Source organism: Melospiza georgiana, chromosome 4 (assembly GCF_028018845.1).
Source record: "Melospiza georgiana isolate bMelGeo1 chromosome 4, bMelGeo1.pri, whole genome shotgun sequence".
NCBI classification, from domain to species: domain Eukaryota; kingdom Metazoa; phylum Chordata; class Aves; order Passeriformes; family Passerellidae; genus Melospiza; species Melospiza georgiana.
In genome coordinates, this window is record NC_080433.1 from 43920389 (window position 1) to 43940810 (window position 20422).

Consider the following 20422-nt stretch of genomic DNA (forward strand, 5'->3'; position numbering starts at 1 on the left):
CCCTGTGCTCTGGGGAAACGCGGTCACGGAGCCGGCAAGTACGTCAAGCAAAACCCTAAAACTGGGTGAAACCGCAAGCTGGGGTGCTGCGGAAACGCGGTCACGGAGCCGGCAAGTACGTCAAGCAAAACCCTAAAACTGGGTGAAACCGCAAGCTGGGGTGCTGCGGTCCGAGGCCGCAGCCGGGCCATGTCCCGCTGCCCCCGGGGCGGCCCCGGCAGCGCCGAGCGCCGCGTCCCGAGCCCCGGCCGGCCCAGCGCGGGTAGCGGGGCCCGGCCCCTCTGGCTCCGCCCCGGCGCTTTAAGGCGCCGCGGGGCCGCGCCGGGCTGAGACGCGCCGAGCCGAGCCGAGGTGAGTGCCGGGGCAGGGGGGCCGGAGCGGGTCCCGGCAGGGCTCGGGGGTGGCGAGCGGCACACGGCGAGCCGGGGCCGGGGAGGAGCCGGGCGGGAGCGATGCTCACCCGCTCCGCTGCTCTAATGACGGAGCTGCCACGCACCGGGCTTCCCCGGCAAAGCCGTCTAGGATAACCGGATAGCCTGGAATTCTTGTGTGCCTGTCTTGCGGGTGGTTTAGGTCTCTTGAATCTGAGCCGCTGTTAGCCAACGGGTCGGAAATGACTGGGCAGCTGCCGCGGCTTGTCCCGTGGATGCGTGGATACGAGCAGCTGCCATCAAGCCGCAGCAGACAGCCAGAATTATTGGTGTTGGCAGTGAGATCACCTGGATGTTTGATTGCTGCTTTTGAGCTCCCCGGAGGCCTGCGGGAACCAGCCGGAGAGTCCCGAGGGAGCAGGGCAGGCTTGAGGCGGGGCTGGCGGTCTGAGCCCGCTCCCCCCGGCGCTCGGCAGCGAGCCCTGGGCAGCAGCAGGCTCCGGGCACGGCCGTGAGGAGCGGGCCGGGCCGGTGCGCTGTCCCGGGGCACAGCTGCGAGGAGCGGGGCGCTGTCCCGGGGCACAGCTGTGAGGAGCGGGGCGCTGTCCCGGGACACAGCCGTGAGGAGCGGGCCGTGAGGAGCAGGGCGCTGTCCCGGGGCACGGCCGTGAGGAGCGGTGCGCTGTCCCGGGGCACAGCTGCTGCCGGGCACCAGCCGTCGCCCCCGAGGCGCCTCCTGAGCACCGCTGCCAGGAGGCAGCTCCTGCTGTTGAGTAACTGAGGAAATATTGCCGTTCTTCCCACGCAAGCGTCATAGGAACATCATGGGGAGGATAAATGGAAATACTTTCCCTGGAAGAGAATACGGTTACCTTGACCTACCGACTTCAGTTCCTTTTTATTTTTCATTTAATGAATTCCCAAAGCCCTTATCAGAAGTTTTGAGTTAGCTAATGGTTGTCGGGTCGTCTAGTATTCTGTCTCTCTCGGGGAAGAAAGGGTGGAGCTGCACCCTGTCTTGCCCAACATTTCATGTGAAATCTGGGGCAAAGCTGGGGAAACCTGATTCAGGTCCTCAGCTGTAGTGTGCATGGAAACTGAATTATTGTTTGCTAACAAAACGATTAAGGTAATGCAGGCTCGTGAAAATGTACAATAGAACATGAGGATGGTGGTGATGAGAGGAAAAGACAGAAGTAGTTCTTGTACCAAATACCATTTACATTTTGGAAAGCAAACAAAGTGGAAAGGAATCTTTTCTCCTTTTCTTTTTCCCCCCCCTGTCCCTGCATTCCTTTTCCAGAGCGTTGTGCAGCCTATATTCTCTTTAGCTAAGGACGCTCTTTGCTCTGATTGATGTCAGCTGCTGTGCGGTAGCACAGCCAAGCACTTGGATAAAAGAAATGGAATCTTGATTTTTAGACTGTACAGTTGTGCCAAGAATGACAAAAGCAAAGTGGGAAATGTCATAAAACTAATTTTATGAGCTAGGTCAGGGTATTAGTGCTAAACCATGGAGCAGTAATGATGCTAATCCCATGGAAGTATTAAACAAAGGGCTTTCTCAGTAATTGGTGTCAGTGTGCAAATGGCACTGCTCAGCCACTCCAAGCAAGGTTCCTAAGCTGTTGCTTAGGAATGTACCTAAAGTGCCCCAATTTAGGTTAATAAACTAATCTCACTTTCCCACATGCCATGAATGGCTGTCTGCCTGTCTTGGACAAAGGTCTTGTAGCAGCTACCTGGAAGCATGTCTTACTTGGGAACCACACGTCCTACCTTGCACTGCTGAACTGCTGCTGCTCATGCTGCTGGGGTGGGAGGCTTGTTTCACCAAGCAAGATGGGTCACATAATTCAGGTTTAGCCAAAACTGCTGCTCTCAGTTGTGATTTGGGAGTCTGCTCTACCTTGCCTGGGGTACAAGGCAGCTCGCTCTGCGCTGAGGCCTGTCCCCTGCTTTGGGAGAAAAACTCCTTAGAGAAAAGAGCTCTTCAAGCAAAGTGCTCCTCTCTGGCTCCCTGGGGTGGCACTTCCAGTTCCTCTCTGTTGACAAGGGAGGCAGCTGGAGATTGGTAGTCCTCTGCTTCTGGCTCAGAGGGATGAGCACAGAGTTAACTGAAGGCAGCAGGCTCTGGGCTTTGTGTGGGGGTGATGTTGTGTGTATCTTCTCCTTGTCAGGCCTAGGAGAGCCTCTCAGGGCAACTAAAGGTGAGTTTTGCAGAGAAAAGTCAGAAGTCCCAAGAAATTCCTTCCCAGCCTCCCTCCCTGATGGCTGACCTGTCCTGCTGTGGGAACTCTGCAGGGAGGGAATGCTCTTGCTGGTGGGGGAGGATGGCAGGAGGTGCCTGTGGGCAAACCACGGTCCTTGTCCAAAAGCCCTGTGTGAAATGAGGATCAGTAGGGAGCACTGGGGTGATGAGTGCTGAGCAGCTCTGCTGGGTTGAGCTCCTGGAGGCAGTAGCCCTGTCCGGCTGCTGCTGGCTCTGTGCTGGTGGGAGCTGGTGGTGCTGAGCTGAGCCTTCAGCAAACACAGCTGTGTTAGCTCACGGTAGGGGCAGTGGTGGCGGGAGGAAAGCCCCAGAGATCTCGAGGGTGATGGGCAGGGATCTGCTTTGGAGCTTTAACCCCAGACAGTGAATGGGAGGAGCTGGGGGGAACCACTGATGGTGGTGCCAGAGAGTGCAGGGGAGCTCAGGAGGGAGCAGATCAGCTTGAGATGGGACAGCTACTGCTTCTGGCTTAATGTAAGAGACTGTTCCCAAGGCTACAGGCTGACACACTGGGTGAGATGCCTGTCCCCAGAGTTTTCTGAGTGTCCATTGCAAGTAATGCATGAGAGGGGGTTTCACTTCCTTTTAAATCAGCTGTGGCTACTTGAGCAGTTGGGTTTGGTTGATATACCGGCCTGGTAAAGGTGCAGTTCATGTAACAGGGGTGCAGTCCCTGGAAAATAATCCCCCTTAAACTTCTTTGAAGTGCAGGTGTGATCTCAAAGGAGTTCAGAATGTTCCTACAACCCTAATAAGTGGTTTTCTGGTGAAGTGAACTTTGGCTTGTTCCACATCCCAAATGACAGGCCCTGCAGTAAAACAAAATGCCATTGTTGGCATAACTGGTTTGCTTCTATCAGACAAGAGGCCCAGCATTAGTGAAGCATAGAAACTGAAATTATATCCATCTGGGGGGGCATTCGTTCCAGGTACAGTAAAGCTCTTTTGCATGAAACTGTAATTTGTGCATATCCAATTTATATAACTTTCAAAATCCCTGGGCAGGGACAGAGGACATGGCTCGTGAAGACCGTGTCTCTGTTTTTCTTGCTGTTCAGCAGCAGTGGTCTCTGTTCCCCTTGCCAGTTCGTCTGCTTTTACAAACAGCCGTAGAGAGCCTGCCTAAGCCTTTAAGCATGGTCTGGCATCTGAAGAGCTGGGAAATTGAACTGGTCCCAAAATCTTCTCACGCAGTGGAGGGTCATGTTTTTAAACAGTTGATGAAATTACAGAGTTGTGCTCTGATGCCACCCAAACTTCACAGATCTGGTTTAAAGGAGCCTGTAAGCCCAGCTGTCCTGGGGCCAGGGTGACACTGCATTTAACAATGTCTCTTAATTGTTAATGTGCATTTAACGATGCCCTCCTCCCCTCCTGCCTGGCTGGGCACACAGAACCACCATGCCGAACTGGGGAGGTGGCAACAAATGCGGAGCCTGTGGCCGCACCGTCTACCATGCTGAGGAGGTGCAGTGCGACGGGAGGAGCTTCCACCGCTGCTGCTTCCTCTGCAGTAAGTACTCTCCTCCAAAATCTCTCCTGCTATAGCTGTCTGTGGGGGTCACAGCAGCAGGGGGCTGGTCCACAGAAGTGTCCCTGACACTGGGAAGGGCAGTGGCCAGAGGTGGTGACTTTGTCCGTCATGATTCCTGCTTCCCCATGTGCTTCCTGGGCTTGGCAGTCCTGAGGGGAGAGCTCACCTCTCAGTGAGAGGTTTTGTCATGTCTCAGAGCAGAGCACATCCATTTGTATTCTTGCCAGGAGTACAAATTTCCTCAGGAGTCTAAGGGATCCTGAGGCTGGAAACCTGGCTTAAGCATGGCTCATGCAGAGGAGGAAGGCCAGTGGCAGAGCCTTGTTTGCACTGATCTGAGCTCAGCTGGGCTTCTCCCCATGGTCCTGGGGCTGGCAGAGGCTGCAGGAACAGTTATCAAACTGCTGCCCTGGAGTCCTGTGCAGACCAGGACAGCAGTGCACACAAGCACAGCAGAGTTGTTGATGCTTTAGCACAGCCAAAAGCCTAAACTTTCTTGGCACAGAGGCCTGTGGTTTATTTCAGATGAAAGGAGTCCAAAGCATTATTTTCCAGTCCAACCAACAAGCCTAGTGAGGCATTGAAAATCGCTTTCTGTGCTGAAAATACCTCTGCTTAGATGAGGGGAACAAAGGGTCTCTGTGAATCGGAGGCTCCTACTTTGCGAGCAGACAGCCTCTCTGTCTGAATCAGAGAATTTTACCTTATTGCAAACATGAGGTACTGCTTTTCCCCACTTGTTGGTGATTAATACATATGGGCAGAACTAGGGTTTAGCCTTCTTATATTGTCTGCAGTCACCCTGGGCCTCTCAAACAAGTTTGCTGTTAAGTCTGCTGCCTAACCTTGGTGTGCTGTGCTGGCGTTGAGAGCCTCGGCACACCTACACTCCTTTCCTTGAGCTCTACAGTGGTCACAAAAAACAAAGATTAGATGCCTCGGCTGCCTCATTTTCAGCCTTTTATGGGAGTTAGTATTAAAAGAAACCTAGAACTTGCAGTCAAACAATGGCTCTAGTGTGTCTGAATACATGGTTTTCCTTAGTGCATACTTCTGTTGGGGTTAAAGTCCATAGGCTTAACAAACATGCATTAATTCATTTACTTATTGGATATTATATAAAAAGAACCTTGGAGTTAATGATTGCCATACACAAAAGTCACCCAGTGTTTTGCAGACATTAAAATCTTAAAACAAAAAATTCATTGAGAGTGTTTCTTTTTTTCTCCCCCAAATTCTTTTTCATGGGCATAATGCTGTTGCAGATGGAAAGGGCACGGCAGTTGCCATACAAAAGGAGGTTTAGGAAGGAAGTAGTTCTCCTTTCTACTGTAACCTTGAGTAGAGGGCTTTCATTGTGCTGGAGGACAATGTAGGAATGCCAGAAAAGCACAGCCCCTCCTGTGTCAGCTGAGAACCAGCCCCAGCTCTGCCCTGAAGCAGTACTGGGGGGTGAGGGAGGTGGGAAACCTTGAAGATTCGGGTTTTTCCCAGCCCCACCCTGGCCAAAAGGGCAGAGCAGGGGCTCTTCTGTACTGATAGGCTTTGGCTTCATGCTGTATGGCATCTGTCAAGGGAAACTGCAGACTGCCCTCTCTGGGTTTCTGAGCAGCCTCGTTCATCAAACCACGGCAAGTTTCCAGGCTTTAAATGTCACGGTCATGAAGAGGTGGGAGGGAATAGAGCCCTTTATGGGGCTAAGCATAATTCACAAATTCAAACAGCAACTCGCTCCCTCTAATCTCTGGTGGCCCCACTGCCTAATGGGAAGAATTTTGGACAGGGAAAACCACATCACTTCTCACTTGATTTTTGGCTTACCATGTGTGCTGATGGAAATAGTCCCTTAAGGCAGTTTAATTGTTTTGGTTTTTTACCTCCAGTGGTCTGCCGGAAAAACTTGGACAGCACAACTGTAGCAATTCATGATGCTGAGGTTTACTGCAAGTCTTGCTATGGGAAAAAGTATGGCCCAAAAGGTTATGGATATGGCCAAGGGGCAGGCACGCTGAACATGGACAGGGGAGAGAGACTAGGCATCAAGCCTGAGAGGTGAGTGAACTGAGTTGGGGGTGCATGGCCCTTGTCCTTCAGTACTATTTTCAGAGGAGTCTTTCAGGCTGGATTTTGTTTATGTTCATGTTGGGAATAGAAACGCTGCAAAATACCCCAGTCTAGTTGAATGCAGGGCATTGAACCTGCATTGCATGAAGCTCCCACTGGTGATTGTGTGAGTCAGAACAGTAGAAGCAGGAGTTAGTGCAAGCAAGGACACACTCATTTTATGAATGAGCCATAGGGGATTGGATTATGGAGCTGCTGATGGCATTGCATGAGCTCGCAGATGTGAATGTGGGTCTCACATTGCTCTACCGTTCTACAGATTCTTGCAGGGATGGATTTGGACAACTGGGAATCTGGGGCCACAAGCAGAATGAATTTTAATTGGCAAATGAAGAACCATTTGTGCTTAATTATAGCCAAAACCAAAAGTCACATTAAATAGTAAACATTCCTAATCTGATTAAGTTCTTGCTGTAAAGCAGAGCATTAGGAATGCCAGAAAAGCACAGCTTTTCTGTGGAAAGAAGCTGAGGTATGTCTCACAATGTGCTTCATGCAAGTTCCCAAATGACTGCTTAATATTTATATGATGTATGCTCTGCAGCCAAGTTCAGTGATCCATTCAGGTTCCTGATTATAATCAGTGGACAGGAACTTAACAGAATTATTTGTAGCTTACTGTCTGAAAAATCCATGTTCTGATGGAGTTCAGTTCTTCTAGTTAAGTGAAAAAAGGAAGGCTCTGAAGAAATTAGCCTTTACAGTACCTTCTTTTTATCCTTTAAAGCCTGGCCTTTCTCTTCTTGTTGTTGTGGCTTTGGTTTTTTCTCTACCAAGTGTAATTGGATAGCCTTTCTGGTAACTTACTTCTCCAGTTTTGCAGCAGTACTGTATTCTGTACTATCTGCTGGGTCGTGGTCTGTTCATGTTGCTAAGCAGAGCAAGAGATCATTTGAGTAAGAGTAGAGAAAACAAATCTCCTGTTTCTTTCAGCACGCCTTCTCCTCACCGGCCCACCACAAATCCAAACCCTTCCAAGTTCGCTCAGAAGTTTGGAGGGACAGAGAAATGCTCCAGGTGTGGTGATTCTGTTTATGCAGCAGAGAAAGTAATAGGAGCTGGCAAGGTAAGGAACTGCATGTGCTGTTTTGTACCTGCTATGTGGACTTTAAATTGGGCAAGGTGTGTGACGTCAGTCCCAGCAGGGAACCAACTGCAGGGCAGTTACCTTAAAACTGCATTTCTTTGCACTGGAAATAATCAAATCAATCAACTTAATTGAAAAAAAAGCACTTGAAATGCAGGGTGATGAGTGATCGCTTTAGATTTCAAAGGTGAAGATTTAATATTGTCTCATGTTTAAGACTTGAAGAAAGCGACAGAAGCCCCTCACCCAGAAGAGGAAACAATCTTTAGGTGTGCAGCTTGTGAGGGAGGCCGAATGTTTCATCTAAAGGATGTTTCATCTGAAGGGGGATGGTCTCTGAAAATACCATGTTAAACTGCATATCAGTCTGCCTGGTGTCTGGCTTACTTGCTACTGAGAGCCAAGATTGCTCTGAATTGATCACAGCAAGCCCAAACTTTCAGAGTGCTGCTCTGAGCAGAATGTTGGATGGAATCTGGGGCTTTGTGCTGCTCACAGAAATGCAGATGCTCTTGTCTGCTGCTGGTGCACTTCAGCTGCTTTTCATTGCACCAGTCTCTAACCAATAGTGATGCAGATATCTCCAGTTAATGTGGGTTTTTACCAACTTGGATATCCTGTGTGTTAATACTACTGTCTTTATTTTTTCTCTAGCCATGGCACAAGAACTGCTTCCGATGTGCCAAGTGTGGAAAAAGCCTAGAATCTACAACCCTAACTGAAAAAGAGGGAGAAATCTATTGTAAAGGTGAGAAAAGAAGCAAAGAGCATTTGTTTGTGGTTCAAGATGCCTTACAAGGACAAATAGTCAATGTCTTGCTGATATAAGAAACGTTCAGCTTACAGTCACATGGAAGCGCTCTGTAAGTCATAGGAATAGAGTAAAAAATGAAATGGATATTACTGAAGCTGCTGATGTAATTGACATCTGCATCAAGTAAGACATCACATACTGAAAAATGCAGCAGCAGCCTTGCCCTGTGCCTGATCAGAGTAAGGAAACAAGCCTTGTTTGTGCTCTGCCTTCTTGAGTGGTTGTGGATGTAAACTTGATCCACACAGTGGTTTGATGACAACAAATGACTTACAGATACCAAGCCACAGACTGGACCTGTGAATTGCTCTCACAGAGTGGGCGGGGAGCTACACAGATGGAACAGTCCTGGCTACTGAGTTCAGTCCTGTTAGTTATGCAGCTTAACAAAATGTTTCTAAGTGTTGCTTCCCAGGGGGATATTCTAGTGACTAAGGAGAAGCCACTGAGAGGCTTAGCCCACAGTGCTGTTCTTAATTAATGTGCTAGAAGACTCAGCTACTGTGTGTTCATCTTTCTCACAGGTTGTTACGCGAAGAACTTTGGCCCCAAGGGATTTGGGTATGGCCAGGGAGCAGGTGCCCTTGTTCATGCCCAGTGAGGGGGCTAAAACGACTTCCAGTTCTGCTGAGATCCTGCCAGAAGGAGCAAGAGTTTTCCAAATGTTACTAACTACTGTGAAACAGATACTAGTTACTGTAGTGTACCTTCAGCCAATGATTTTAAAAACACACACAATGCTTTTTTTCTTGCCTTGTATATCACACTGTAACACTTTTAATACTGAGTATCAATGTAATAAAGCTTTGCTTGTTGATATACCCTAAATCTAAGTGTTGCCTACTTTGTCAACAATAAAAGTGAGGGGAGTGTTACTGGGTACTTCAGGGGTGGAAGAATGATGCTTTACAGACTTGATGCACAGCTCTGCTGAAAGCTGGACATACGCAGTCATGGCCTTCAGCGCTGAATAACTCTCCTCCAGCATCACACCATAATATATGTGTGTGCAAGGCAAAGAGCTGCTTGCTGCACAAAAGTAGTAAATCTTAATCTACTGCTCTCTAGGGTGACACAGCCCTGAAAGTGATAGATAAGGGGTACCTGTGTGCCTAAATGGCTGCCTGTCTCTGGCACAGTCTCTAGTAAATGAAAACCAAAGCGTAATATTCTGGGGGACTGAGCGTGCTTTGGTATTGAGGTACTGTTATGCACAGAACTTACTGTGCAGGAATACTCCACCCAGACAGCTGCAGATTAAGAAGTTAGGTAAAGATAGGAAAAGAACTTTGAAACTCTTGTCTAGTTTGAGAAACAAGCTGATACTTTTTTGGGATAAAAGAACCTTTCACAACACTGAATTTATGGAAACACATATAACTGGGACTGCTGCAATGAAACACTAAGCAATTGTGTCAGCGTGGTCTAAAGCAGTTTCAAGCAACATCTATGACCGTGGTCTGAGGCAGTGAAGCAGTTCAAGCCAAAAGCCTAATTAGAAAAATATGTACTACTCAAAATAATACACAAAGAGTATTTTGTACAGGTTATAAAGGAACCATGCGGATAGGAGGAAAAACAAGCCAGCCCAGTGACCCAATAACTTGTCCAGTTCACAGAGCAGGAAAGATTAGAGCTGAAAAAGACAACAGTAACTCTGAAGCAGCACATTTCAGGTGGGAGTGAGACAGTAAACAACAGCACAGCCTAGGAAACCTAGGAAAAACTCAGTCCTGCTACTCATACCATTGACATTGCTTTCATAGCAAGTAAGTCTGATTTTACTAAAAGGCAGCTAATGGGAGGTGCAAGGCACTGAGCTCTAGTGGAAGCATAATGAGGGTGCAGAGGGCTGGCTTCTTTCCAAAAAACCCCAAACCCAGGAGGAGCCAGCTTTCAAATCATCAAGACTCCCAAACACAGCAATTCCTCTGGTGGAGAACTGCAAATCTTGGATGGAGATCTTCAGCACAGGTTGAAAGTCTTCCCTGGTCTTTTGGTCTTTTCCTGACAAGCTCATGGATGGTCAGCCCAGACACAGCCTCACCAGGAACACTGCTTGGGGAAGGGGTGAACACCACCACCAATTCTCAATGCCAATAGCAAAACAAGACTCAGCGGAAAAACACTTTTTTCTTCCCTTTAGATGTGCTCCTAAGTCCTAGCCTTACACTTTAATACACCTTGCTGGTTATAAATATCCTGATTAGATTTGAACATGGATTGTTACCTTGTTTCTGCTCAAACTCTAACCTTTAGTGTGGATCAGAATAGCCAAGGCAGTCTGTGTCCTGCAAGTGCCACTCAGAAGCACACATCTTGGTGACACATCCTAGCCCTATGTAGATGCCTGGCTGACCCTTAGAATACTTCAAATGACATTATTATAATGTCATATATGAAAGGACATTAGGCCACATGAAGCATTACCTAGATGGAGTTCTCCCTTAAGAAAGCATGCTTGCCAGCATGCTTCACTCAAAAGACAGGAATATTTAATTTAGTGAATGCTAACTTTAATTGGTAGTGCAAAGGTGTAATTTACCACAGTGTAGTAACTCATAGGATTTCACATCTGTTCAGATTTGGGTGCATGCCATCTGTAAGACAGCTGTACCTCTTTCCAGAAAGGCTTCTGAAACTGGACACAAACTGCACTGTATGAAATCACACCCCAAGTCAATACAAACACTGCATCTAAGAGTCAATATTTATTTGATTAATAACTTACAAAATTTAACAGATTTAATTTACGTAAGGAGAGCTAGTTTATTAAACATTTTACAGATTTTTTTTGTTCACAATGTAATACACATCAAGATCTTGACAGTATTAAAATAATACTTGGCACAGTTATAAATAATATACAAAAAAATCCACAGCTTAAAATGTAGTGATGCTGTTTTACATATTAATTGAAAAAAAATCTGGTGGACATCAAAGAATACAAAAACCTGCAAAGAAACAGCACATGTTTAGGGCCAAGACAAAATTCCTATTTATTCTACCTATGTCAGATTAAGTTGGTCTGATCTGTTGGTCTAGATCAGCTTAAGTTTCAGAAGCAATGCAGTTTTGGTTCAACAAGTGAATTTTAAGTTTGATAACTTGACAGAAAAAATGCTGCATAGTTGGCTCCCCCCTGCTTGCTTTATGATTTCACATCAACAATTCAGTGTTACTCAAGACAAGTTACATTTTGCACTGGAAACTTCATACATCCCAAATCCATATATGCATGTTAATTTTCTCAACTACCTTCTATAGCTCAGATTCTGCAGGTCTCAACAAATCTGTCACCAGAGAGCTACTGGCATGGAAATAGTGCAGAACTTCCTATGTGCTACCAAGGATCACCTCTTCTTTTGCAAACATTTTTGACATGGAGTGCACGATACAATTCATGGCATTTAATGCTACTGGGTAAATGTGACCAAAACTTGCATCATGCACTGAACTCGGTGATATTTTATAAAGTGTACTGAAGCTCCTCAAGCCAACCTACCCCCAACTAAAATGTGAAAAAAGAAATTAATGAAAAAATATGCGGAACATCATTGGTGATCAAAACAAACCATAGTGTAAAGCTTTCATGCTTTTTTCTGATTAGAAAAAAAATATGAATAACTGAAGTCAACTGTTTTCACAGAAATAGAGCATGTTTTTGTTAGGATTACAAATTTTGTCTGACAACAGTAGCCAAAGATTATTCACCCCTATACCCAAACCTCTCCTGCTAAAAGTGTCCAAGACAACATTGATTTTTCCAGTATTAAACATTCAAGGACTCTGATGCTGCACTTCTGTAAATCCTGATATCTGGTACTTGCAAACTAAGTGTGTGTCTTGAGATCAATGAACAACTACAGAAAAAATGTTTACTTGCAAATACTGAACATCAACTATTTACAGTTTCACTGCTCCTCCTACTAAGGCAAGGGCCGGGAATACCACTAGATTGCTTTATTATCTGTAATCTGCATATTACAGAAAACGCTAATTTTGCCAAGCATCAAACATGCAGTGAATTTGCAGGGCATAATGCCTATTAACAGCAATATTTAACATCACTAAAAGCTCATTAGATATCTTCCTATACTTTTTTGGTTGAATAAAATGAAAATGAGCAGCTTTAAACACACTAAACACACACTCACAGAGAGAAAACTATTTGATAAATTATTTATATACAGATACACATTCTTTACACTGGTCTCAGACATCTGCTTTCAGGACCCTCCCCAAACTCCCCTCACAGGTTCCTTGAACCACTGGGTTGCTACAGCACTTAGAAGAGAACTAAACTGATTCTCAGTCTCTCTGTAAACAATAGTTAAGGAAGCAGTGAACAATTCACTATGAGTATATGAAAACACCATAACAAAAATCAGTGCATCACATTCAAGAAAAGCCCCTTTGGAATGCAATTTCAGATCATTCCTTACCTTCCAAACACATCTGTAGCATGAGAACTTAAAAACAGAAATTAAGGGTGATTTCCAGGTGCCAACGCACCATCTTCCTCAGAACACTGCTCTGCATTTTCTGTGCGCACGTGCCACTATGGGGATTCTTAATTTTTTGTTTTTGTTAAAGTTTGGGTTCCATTATTTCACATCCAAATGAAATAAGCACTTCAGGCAACTTTGAGTTCTTCTTCTCCAATTGCATTCAATTGTAAACTATCTTGTCTTTTAATAACTGAGACTTTTGCTTCAACATCTGTGGTATCCCCCATGTAATTTCTCTTCCAATGTGTCTCCAAATACACTACACTGTACTGTATGAGGACCAAACCTAATACTAAAACATCGCTAGTTTGTAAGTTGCTTATACAATTACTTCAAAGATAATTATTTTTTTCCCCACTTTTTTCCCTGAACATTATATGCTGTAAACTAATTTTACAGGTGTATCATGCATTTAGGCAGGGCTTTAACTTTGACAGAAAAGCTTTCCTTATTGGCGCAGCTGTTTATTTCAGACTACATTATTTCAGAACAGGGTTGTTACAAGTATTTAGTTGTACCACTAACTGGTGGCAAAAACAATCACCAAAAAACGTGGGCAACATATTTTTACTCAACATTACCTGACGTGCCCTACTGCTATAACTTAACATGTTACAGGGGATCCCCACCACAGGATGTTTATAACAGTACTGAAAAGCACATTTTTCAATGTACTGAAAAGCACATTTTTCAATGTACATCTTACTACAGAAAATCTGTATTAAAAAAATCACATTACAGGAACTACAACATAGAGATCAGTGAACTCTGTATCATGAAATTTAGTTTTATATTCTAGATTCTTGTTTCAGTGGAATAATTGATATTGGGATACAAATTTTTCTGCTCAGCACAATATAACTACTTATGTCAATACTTCAATAATCTCATGCTCCATTGTGAAAGACATTAAATAAAAAACCCGATAACAAATACTGTGAATATGTTGTCATGAATAATTCTCATGTTAAGAACTGTTAAAATCCCTTTTTGATCCTCCTCCTCTTCCTTATCAGGTTTGGCAGTTTATTCTGTCCATTTTTACTTTTGTTAATAAAATTCTGATGAAGAGAAGGTACCTTTATGATTCATCATCAGCCCTACACATAGCATGCTACTCTTCAAGGGATGCGGAGTCGAGAGAGAGAGAGGGAAAATTTTCCAGGCACCACTCAGGATGATATGCTCACAGGATGAAGGTGGTGCTACACTAGCTGGTAGCCTGATCCTGAAGTTTGGTCATATTCTATTGTATACTGCCTTGTCCAGTCCACAATAACAGGCCGAAAAAGCCCACAGCATCTGAATTCAAAGAAGTCTATAATGTTCCTTATACATCCATGGCTAAAAACAAAAGAGAAACACACATTAGCAAGCAATATCATAGCTCATCTTACAAAGTACACAATCTTTTGCCTACCTACAAATTCGATTCTCCACCCTTAAAGTTTCTAACTTTAGAAAATGAGCTCTGTTCAGAATTTTTCTCATACTTGATCAGCAAGTTGATGAATAAGTTCTGAAATAAGAAGTGGTCACCAGACTGGTAAATGTTTGATCCTTGGGCATAATCAAGACACCAACTTTCTTCCACTACCCACCAAAACATGTTTTTAGCAGTCCATCACCATGTAGCACAACCTGGTAGGTCAGATCCTGTTTTAAGAGGACAGTTGCATTGTACAGATGGATGCAAAACAAAATGGCATGAAATGAATGTCTTCCTAGAATAATTTCCATATTTATTGGTATCTGTTTCTGCATACATACTGGTTCACCAGCTGCAGGTCTAGAATCAACCAGGTCCCTTGGCAACACAAAATTAAGAAACCATGATCTGAATTAAATGAACTATTCAAGCACTTTCTGTGGCTGAATCAATTAACTGTCAAATATTTAAGAAAGCTACATAAAAACTCCCAGCATGCTGGGAATTTTTAACTTAATTAGACTGAATAATGGGCTGAATAGATCATAGTTTTCTGGAAGAGAAGTTCATGTAATGATATAGGAGAGAGCAGGTCTAAGCAAAAAGGAGATGAAACTATTTGATGTCAATGCTTCATGTGACAGGTGATGCCAAGTCAGTTATTTCAGACATCTGGTGTTATTTTCAGGTGTAATTTTTATAATAGCAGCTATTTCAGTAAAAATGGTTTGTGAATGTGACAGCAATTTGGGATCAAACCAGCACTTTTTTCTTATCCTGTGCACCACCCTGTGTTTTCCAGGCAAATTATTTGGTTTTGTTACAACTCTAATCTGTAGGAACACTGCAACTACAAGAAATGCTTGTCTGCTTCTCACAAGTTTTCTACGAAGAGATATTAAAAAAAAGACCACACAAATTCCTAGCACAGAAATCCATCTGCTACAGAACAGAATCACGGAATGGGCAGGTTGAAAGAGACCACAGTGGGTCCTTGGCTCAACCAGGATCATCCCAGAGCTCATTGCACAGGATTGTGTGAATCCATGCTGACTGCTCCTGATCACATTTCCTATCTCCTTTACCCTGTGTTGCACCAGAAAGAGCAGCAGCTCCCACAGGAGGCACAGCATGTGCAGCAGGATGAGATGTACTTTTTTCTTTTTCCAGCTCCTTTTGTAAAATGCTCTCAACCCACCAATATACCAGCTTCATGCCTTCATTTATGTCCTGCTTTGGCTCCACAAGCTGCTCCATGACCCTGTATTCCATCTCAGTGCTATTTCATCCCCAAGCCCCCATCTTTCATCTTGCACCCTCATCATTACAGAAACCAGAATCCCAACCTACTCTTTTACATACTGATGCCCAAAAACTGTATGCATCAGCCTGCTCTCACCCATGCAACACCCACTTCAGTTCCTGGGACATCCTGCTCCCTCCCCACAAACAGCTTTGGCCATGCTCTTCCTGATGAATAGGAAGAAAGGGAAGTCTCTCTTCTCACAGAAGAGAAAAAGGGAAGCTACTGCACACAGCAACTTCACCAGCACAGTAAGTATTACTCAGGAGGAAGTGCCCAGTGTGGAAATTAATGTCCAGGTCAACACAGACATGCTGCAGTAAGCAACTACCTCTGGTCTGAGCATCTGCTTTATAAAGATGATACTTATTTCCCCATCAACTCTACAGTGAAATACAACCACTTCTGGAAAGCATTCTTTTCTGTGTTTGTCCCTCCTATGCTACAAAACATTAATCACTTCCTTTAACTGGACAGAATGTGTAACTGAAAATAGCTGACAAGATTCAGCACTCCAAGTAGAGAAAACTGTCTGGAAGTGTTTAGATGTGTTCTGCTTCAACAAGCAACGTGATTCAAATGTATGTAAGGCTACACAAATAAGAAAATTGTATAGGCTTCAAAACTTACTTGAATGGGCTTTCAATAGATGTGGTTGTAACTTTAAAGTGCTTATATCTTCTTGCATTCATCCTTTCATTTGTTGTGATACCCAAGCAAGATATCTTAAGACAGGAAGAATAAGTATTTTAGCTCACATAAAAACATGCAACCAAGTACTGCACAAGACAGACTGAGAAAGGACCCAATTTACTGGTTTGTTTTTAAATTAATTTTTAAACAAACCAGTTTTTGACTGGGGAAATTATCAGAAGCAAATATAAACCATAAGACTTTGAAATTTATATACGTTGTAAGTGACAAATATTGTAAAAATGGACGACAAAATTTAAACTTCCTGTAAGTTTTATCTAAGCTTTAGAGGATAATCTTTCCAGAAGATTTCCTGGAAATAGAAATTAAGTCTCATGGTTCATTAATGGCAAGTCATACTTCAAGGCTTTCAGTATGACTTTTCTTTCCATAGAAAGGATAAAAAGAAAAACAACTTGGGTTTGGTCAGACTGGAGTATAATAATATGGCCTCAACTCACACTGAAGCAGTGTAAGAAATTATTGCATCCTCTTTCATGTTACCACTCCCTTTCTGTTAATAACATACAGCATTATTATAAATTTGCCCCATGGCTCTTATCCTCTATTAGTCTTTGTTGCCTTTTTCTGGTCTGTTTTACCTTTTTGTCTGAGAATGGAAAGCAAGAGGTAGGTATTTTAACCTCTTGCAAAAAAAAAAAAAAAAGGCCATGTGAATTAGAGCTGAATGATGCCTAATACTGAGAGACAGCAGATGCCTGCCTCCTCCAGCAGGGCTGAGAGATTAAACACTTGGTCTAGCACAATGAACATGCACATTTAAACGACAGAACTATTTGATATTCTTATGTCACTCCCAAGACATGGCATTATGAGTGAAGTGCCCTTCCATACCTGGTACATCTGACACATGAGTAACACAGCCACCCACATGAAGTGAAACACACTGTTTAGAAACATCCAAAACATCCATGGAGAACAGGTAGCAATCTGTGTAACGTAGGTCCAAAATCCATCCTTTGTGTAACTTGTCTCACAGTGGAAACCCCAGTCTAGAGGGAAAAAAAAGTCAAAAAATATACAAAGATTTAAGGTATGTTTGTTTTACAGCAACATATAATGTCCACATTAGAATGTGTTAAATTAAATAAGAAAATGACAAGTGTCAGAATTCTGAGCTTTACTTGCTCTCTCTTCCTTTCCCAGCTCCTTGAATACATGACACATGCACACACTTGTCTGTGATGAAAAAAAAAAAGATCTAGAACAAGAAAAACATCTTCTAAATTAAAATACCCAATATAATCAAATATTAATGTGCAGTTCAATTCCAGGATAAAAATACCCAAAACCCTGATAAGGCAAAGACCTGTAAAAATCCATATGAGGAGATAAAGTATTCAGAAGCAATATTTAGAAGCAATTTTTAAAAAAGCCAAAAGCCACATTTACTCACAAGAGATACATCCATAGATCATCCAGCAGATCATAAAAAGCAGGAAGAACAGGTATCCCATAAAATAACGATGGTTCCCTGCTCCTAAAGTTGCACAACAGGGACCAAATTACTACACTTTCAGCAGCAGAAAGACAACAACATTACACCAGAAAGTTTAATTGCTTGCTTAGAATGACTGCTTATTATTGTATACAGAAACATTATGCTACAATATTAAGCCTCTATAACTTCAAGACAGTGAAATTAGCTGGTTTACTTATGATTTTTCTTTTATTTCTCAGACAACAAAGCAACTTTAATTTTCTGTCATGTTACAACTGCAATTCAGTAATTCATTTGTAACCTCTTTCATGAGGTAATAAAATTAATGATAGACAATATTTAGAGCAAAGTTGGTGACAGCTGTTGCAGAGCCCTTAACAGCCAGAAATTGAAAATTGTAAGTATTTGTTAAAAGCTACTGAAAAATCATCAAACTATGGAGTTCGCTTTGTTAAAAGTAACAGAAACATGAACAAATATACAACCTTCTTTGATAATAAACTAACTCAAATCTTATGTTGGGATGCCTGATGAAGCTAGCTAAAAATAAAATATCTGGTAAAACTTGTAAAACAAATACCTGTAACTGAACAAACAAGGTCTAGGAAACCTAGCTATAACAATGAATGGGATAAAAACAACTCTGCTTTAGACAGAATTCTAATGCAAGAAAACTCAGTTACTAAAAGACTGATCTATTTTTAACAGTAGCAGAGCTAAAAATATGCCTTTTATGAGAGTACATCATAATTCTGAAGTACTCAGCCTTCCTTCTGTTGGTAAAATATGTCCAGTGTTGCAACCTTCCAAGAGCTCCAGGCTGTAAACTAAACCCACAGAGATGATAATGGGCTACAAAAGCTTTGGCTGTCATCATTTACCAGCACAGCATTTACTTCTTTATTATGTCAAATGTTTTCCCTGCTAAAACAAGAGCATCCTCTGGAGGCAGAAAATAATCAAGTGCTTTTAGCAAGTGAGCTGAAAGACTGTATAAATAAGAGATGAGGAAAAACATACATATAACACAAACTAGACTAAACATAAGACACTTCCTTGAAAATCAAACAAGTTCCTGAAAACACAAAATCATGTAATATTGCCTTCAATCACCTAAGGGCATATGAGAAAGTGGTGGGAATGCCCCTAAGGTATCACTTTCATTTGCATTCTAAATTTCAGAACTGTTAAGTTTCATAAAAGACATTCTATAAAGAACACAGAAGTTAAACAGTGGCCTAGAAGCCCATCTGAGAAACATCTGATGGGATGCTTCTTTCAGCAACATCTTTAGTGATACTAAACAAAATTCTGCCTAACAGGAAATCCATATGTGTGAGGTAAAAACATGTAGCATTTAAAACTATAAATGAAATAGTACAATCTTGACTGCAGTTCAAAAAGAAAAAAAAAGTGAAAAAAATAAACTGGAGAACCTGTACTTTGAATAAGATTAGGCAAAACACAGTACTGTGCTCTACAGCTGCCTCCTGGACTGGCAGGAATAGAGTCATCCTCCGCAGTTAAAATAAAATTTTAAAAACTGTAGAAAAACATAACGCTATTTTGATGCTCCATTTAGAATATAAATATCATCACTTCCAGAGATTTGTTTGCTGTATTTTAACTAAAATTTTGAGGAAAAAAATTTGCCCTAGTTGCCAATTCCTTTATTTTTCAAATAGTCTCCACTTTTTGTCAACCTCTTAAGAATGGTAAAAATATTCTATGTGCCAAGTTTTATCCTCAAAGGATTTATTTTAAAGTGTCTGTAAACACTCTTACAAGATTTCTCAGTCCTATCTTTAGCAACATTCTTATCCTTTTAACACATTCCACACACATCCAAATTCCACCTTTCCAGAAAGGCATGATTCATGTTTCCCTTTTTGGCAAACATACCACAAATGCTGTTTTAAGAATGGATTCTGTTTTGCAATCCCATGCTTAGAGTGACCACGTACCAATGTGAGACAGAGAAGCCATATATGGTTGTTCAAACCACCATCCCTCCAGTTCACTCCAGCTCCCATACTGTGATTTCAAATGCTTTTTCCCAGCATACTTTCAAGGGCCCTAAGTTTACCTCCAGTTACCCCTCTCTGTACACTACCAGTAAAAGACAGATTCTACTTTTCCATCATCACTGTGACTTAAAAACCATTTCCTCCACCTACCCTAATCCCATCACTGATACACTCAAACTAAGGGCTTTCCTTCCCCATTTGTTTTTTGGTTTTTTCTGGTTACAGATTAAAATACTGGATCTTTCTGTCCCATTGACACATACTTCTTGGTATCTTGTAAAACCTGAGCCCATGCTCCCCTGCCTGTCTGAATTAAAAATTTCTTAGTTTTTCATTGTAAAACATCTAAAATATAAAACAAAAATATCTCAGATAGTAACATCTGTAGGAAACATAAAACAGAAGGGGGTGATATAAATTGATCAATGAGACTTTAGAAATGTTCTATTACAATTTAAATGCCAAGATTTTACTCTTGATTTTCAGACCAAACTACTCTGATTATTCACTATTATGTCTATTTGAAAGGACTACAATGAAGCATTTATGACACTGTCAACTGTCAGTGAACCCAGGTCTTAACTCCTCCCCAAGATTAAAGTTACCTCTGCTTGTGTCCTAAAAAATTAAACACGTGAAGCAAGCTGCACTCATTTCCTAGCTGAGAGGTCTTCAGTGCTCCCTGCATAATAATGGTTTTCAAATAAGTTTCTCAAAAAATATGACTGGAAATAGCAGCATTTAGAGACTTTATTTCTGTTTTATATCCATTCATTTAATAATCACTGGGGAGAA

The 20422-nt window shown here is 42.6% G+C and overlaps 2 protein-coding genes across 2 annotated transcripts in view; one reads left to right on the top strand and one right to left on the bottom strand.

Annotated features, from left to right (window-relative positions):
* The first annotated feature begins 315 nt into the window (after positions 1-315).
* On the top strand, positions 316-9030 carry CSRP2 (cysteine and glycine rich protein 2). The gene is made up of 6 exons (XM_058022098.1): positions 316-351; positions 4038-4156; positions 6061-6229; positions 7235-7367; positions 8043-8136; positions 8727-9030. Exons 2-6 carry the CDS (start codon positions 4045-4047, stop codon positions 8801-8803), a joined length of 585 nt encoding a protein of 194 aa, XP_057878081.1. The 5' UTR covers positions 316-351; positions 4038-4044; the 3' UTR covers positions 8804-9030.
* Positions 9031-10900: 1870 nt separating this feature from the next.
* The window catches only part of ZDHHC17 (zinc finger DHHC-type palmitoyltransferase 17), a 65603-nt gene continuing 56081 nt past the window's right edge, over positions 10901-20422 (bottom strand). The window contains exons 14-17 of the mRNA XM_058022097.1: positions 17556-17639; positions 16994-17151; positions 16076-16170; positions 10901-14057 (exon numbers count right to left, since the gene is read on the bottom strand). Coding sequence (XP_057878080.1) covers positions 13919-14057; positions 16076-16170; positions 16994-17151; positions 17556-17639 — 476 coding nt within the window. The 3' untranslated portion in view covers positions 10901-13918. The remainder of the gene's footprint in view (positions 14058-16075; positions 16171-16993; positions 17152-17555; positions 17640-20422) is intronic.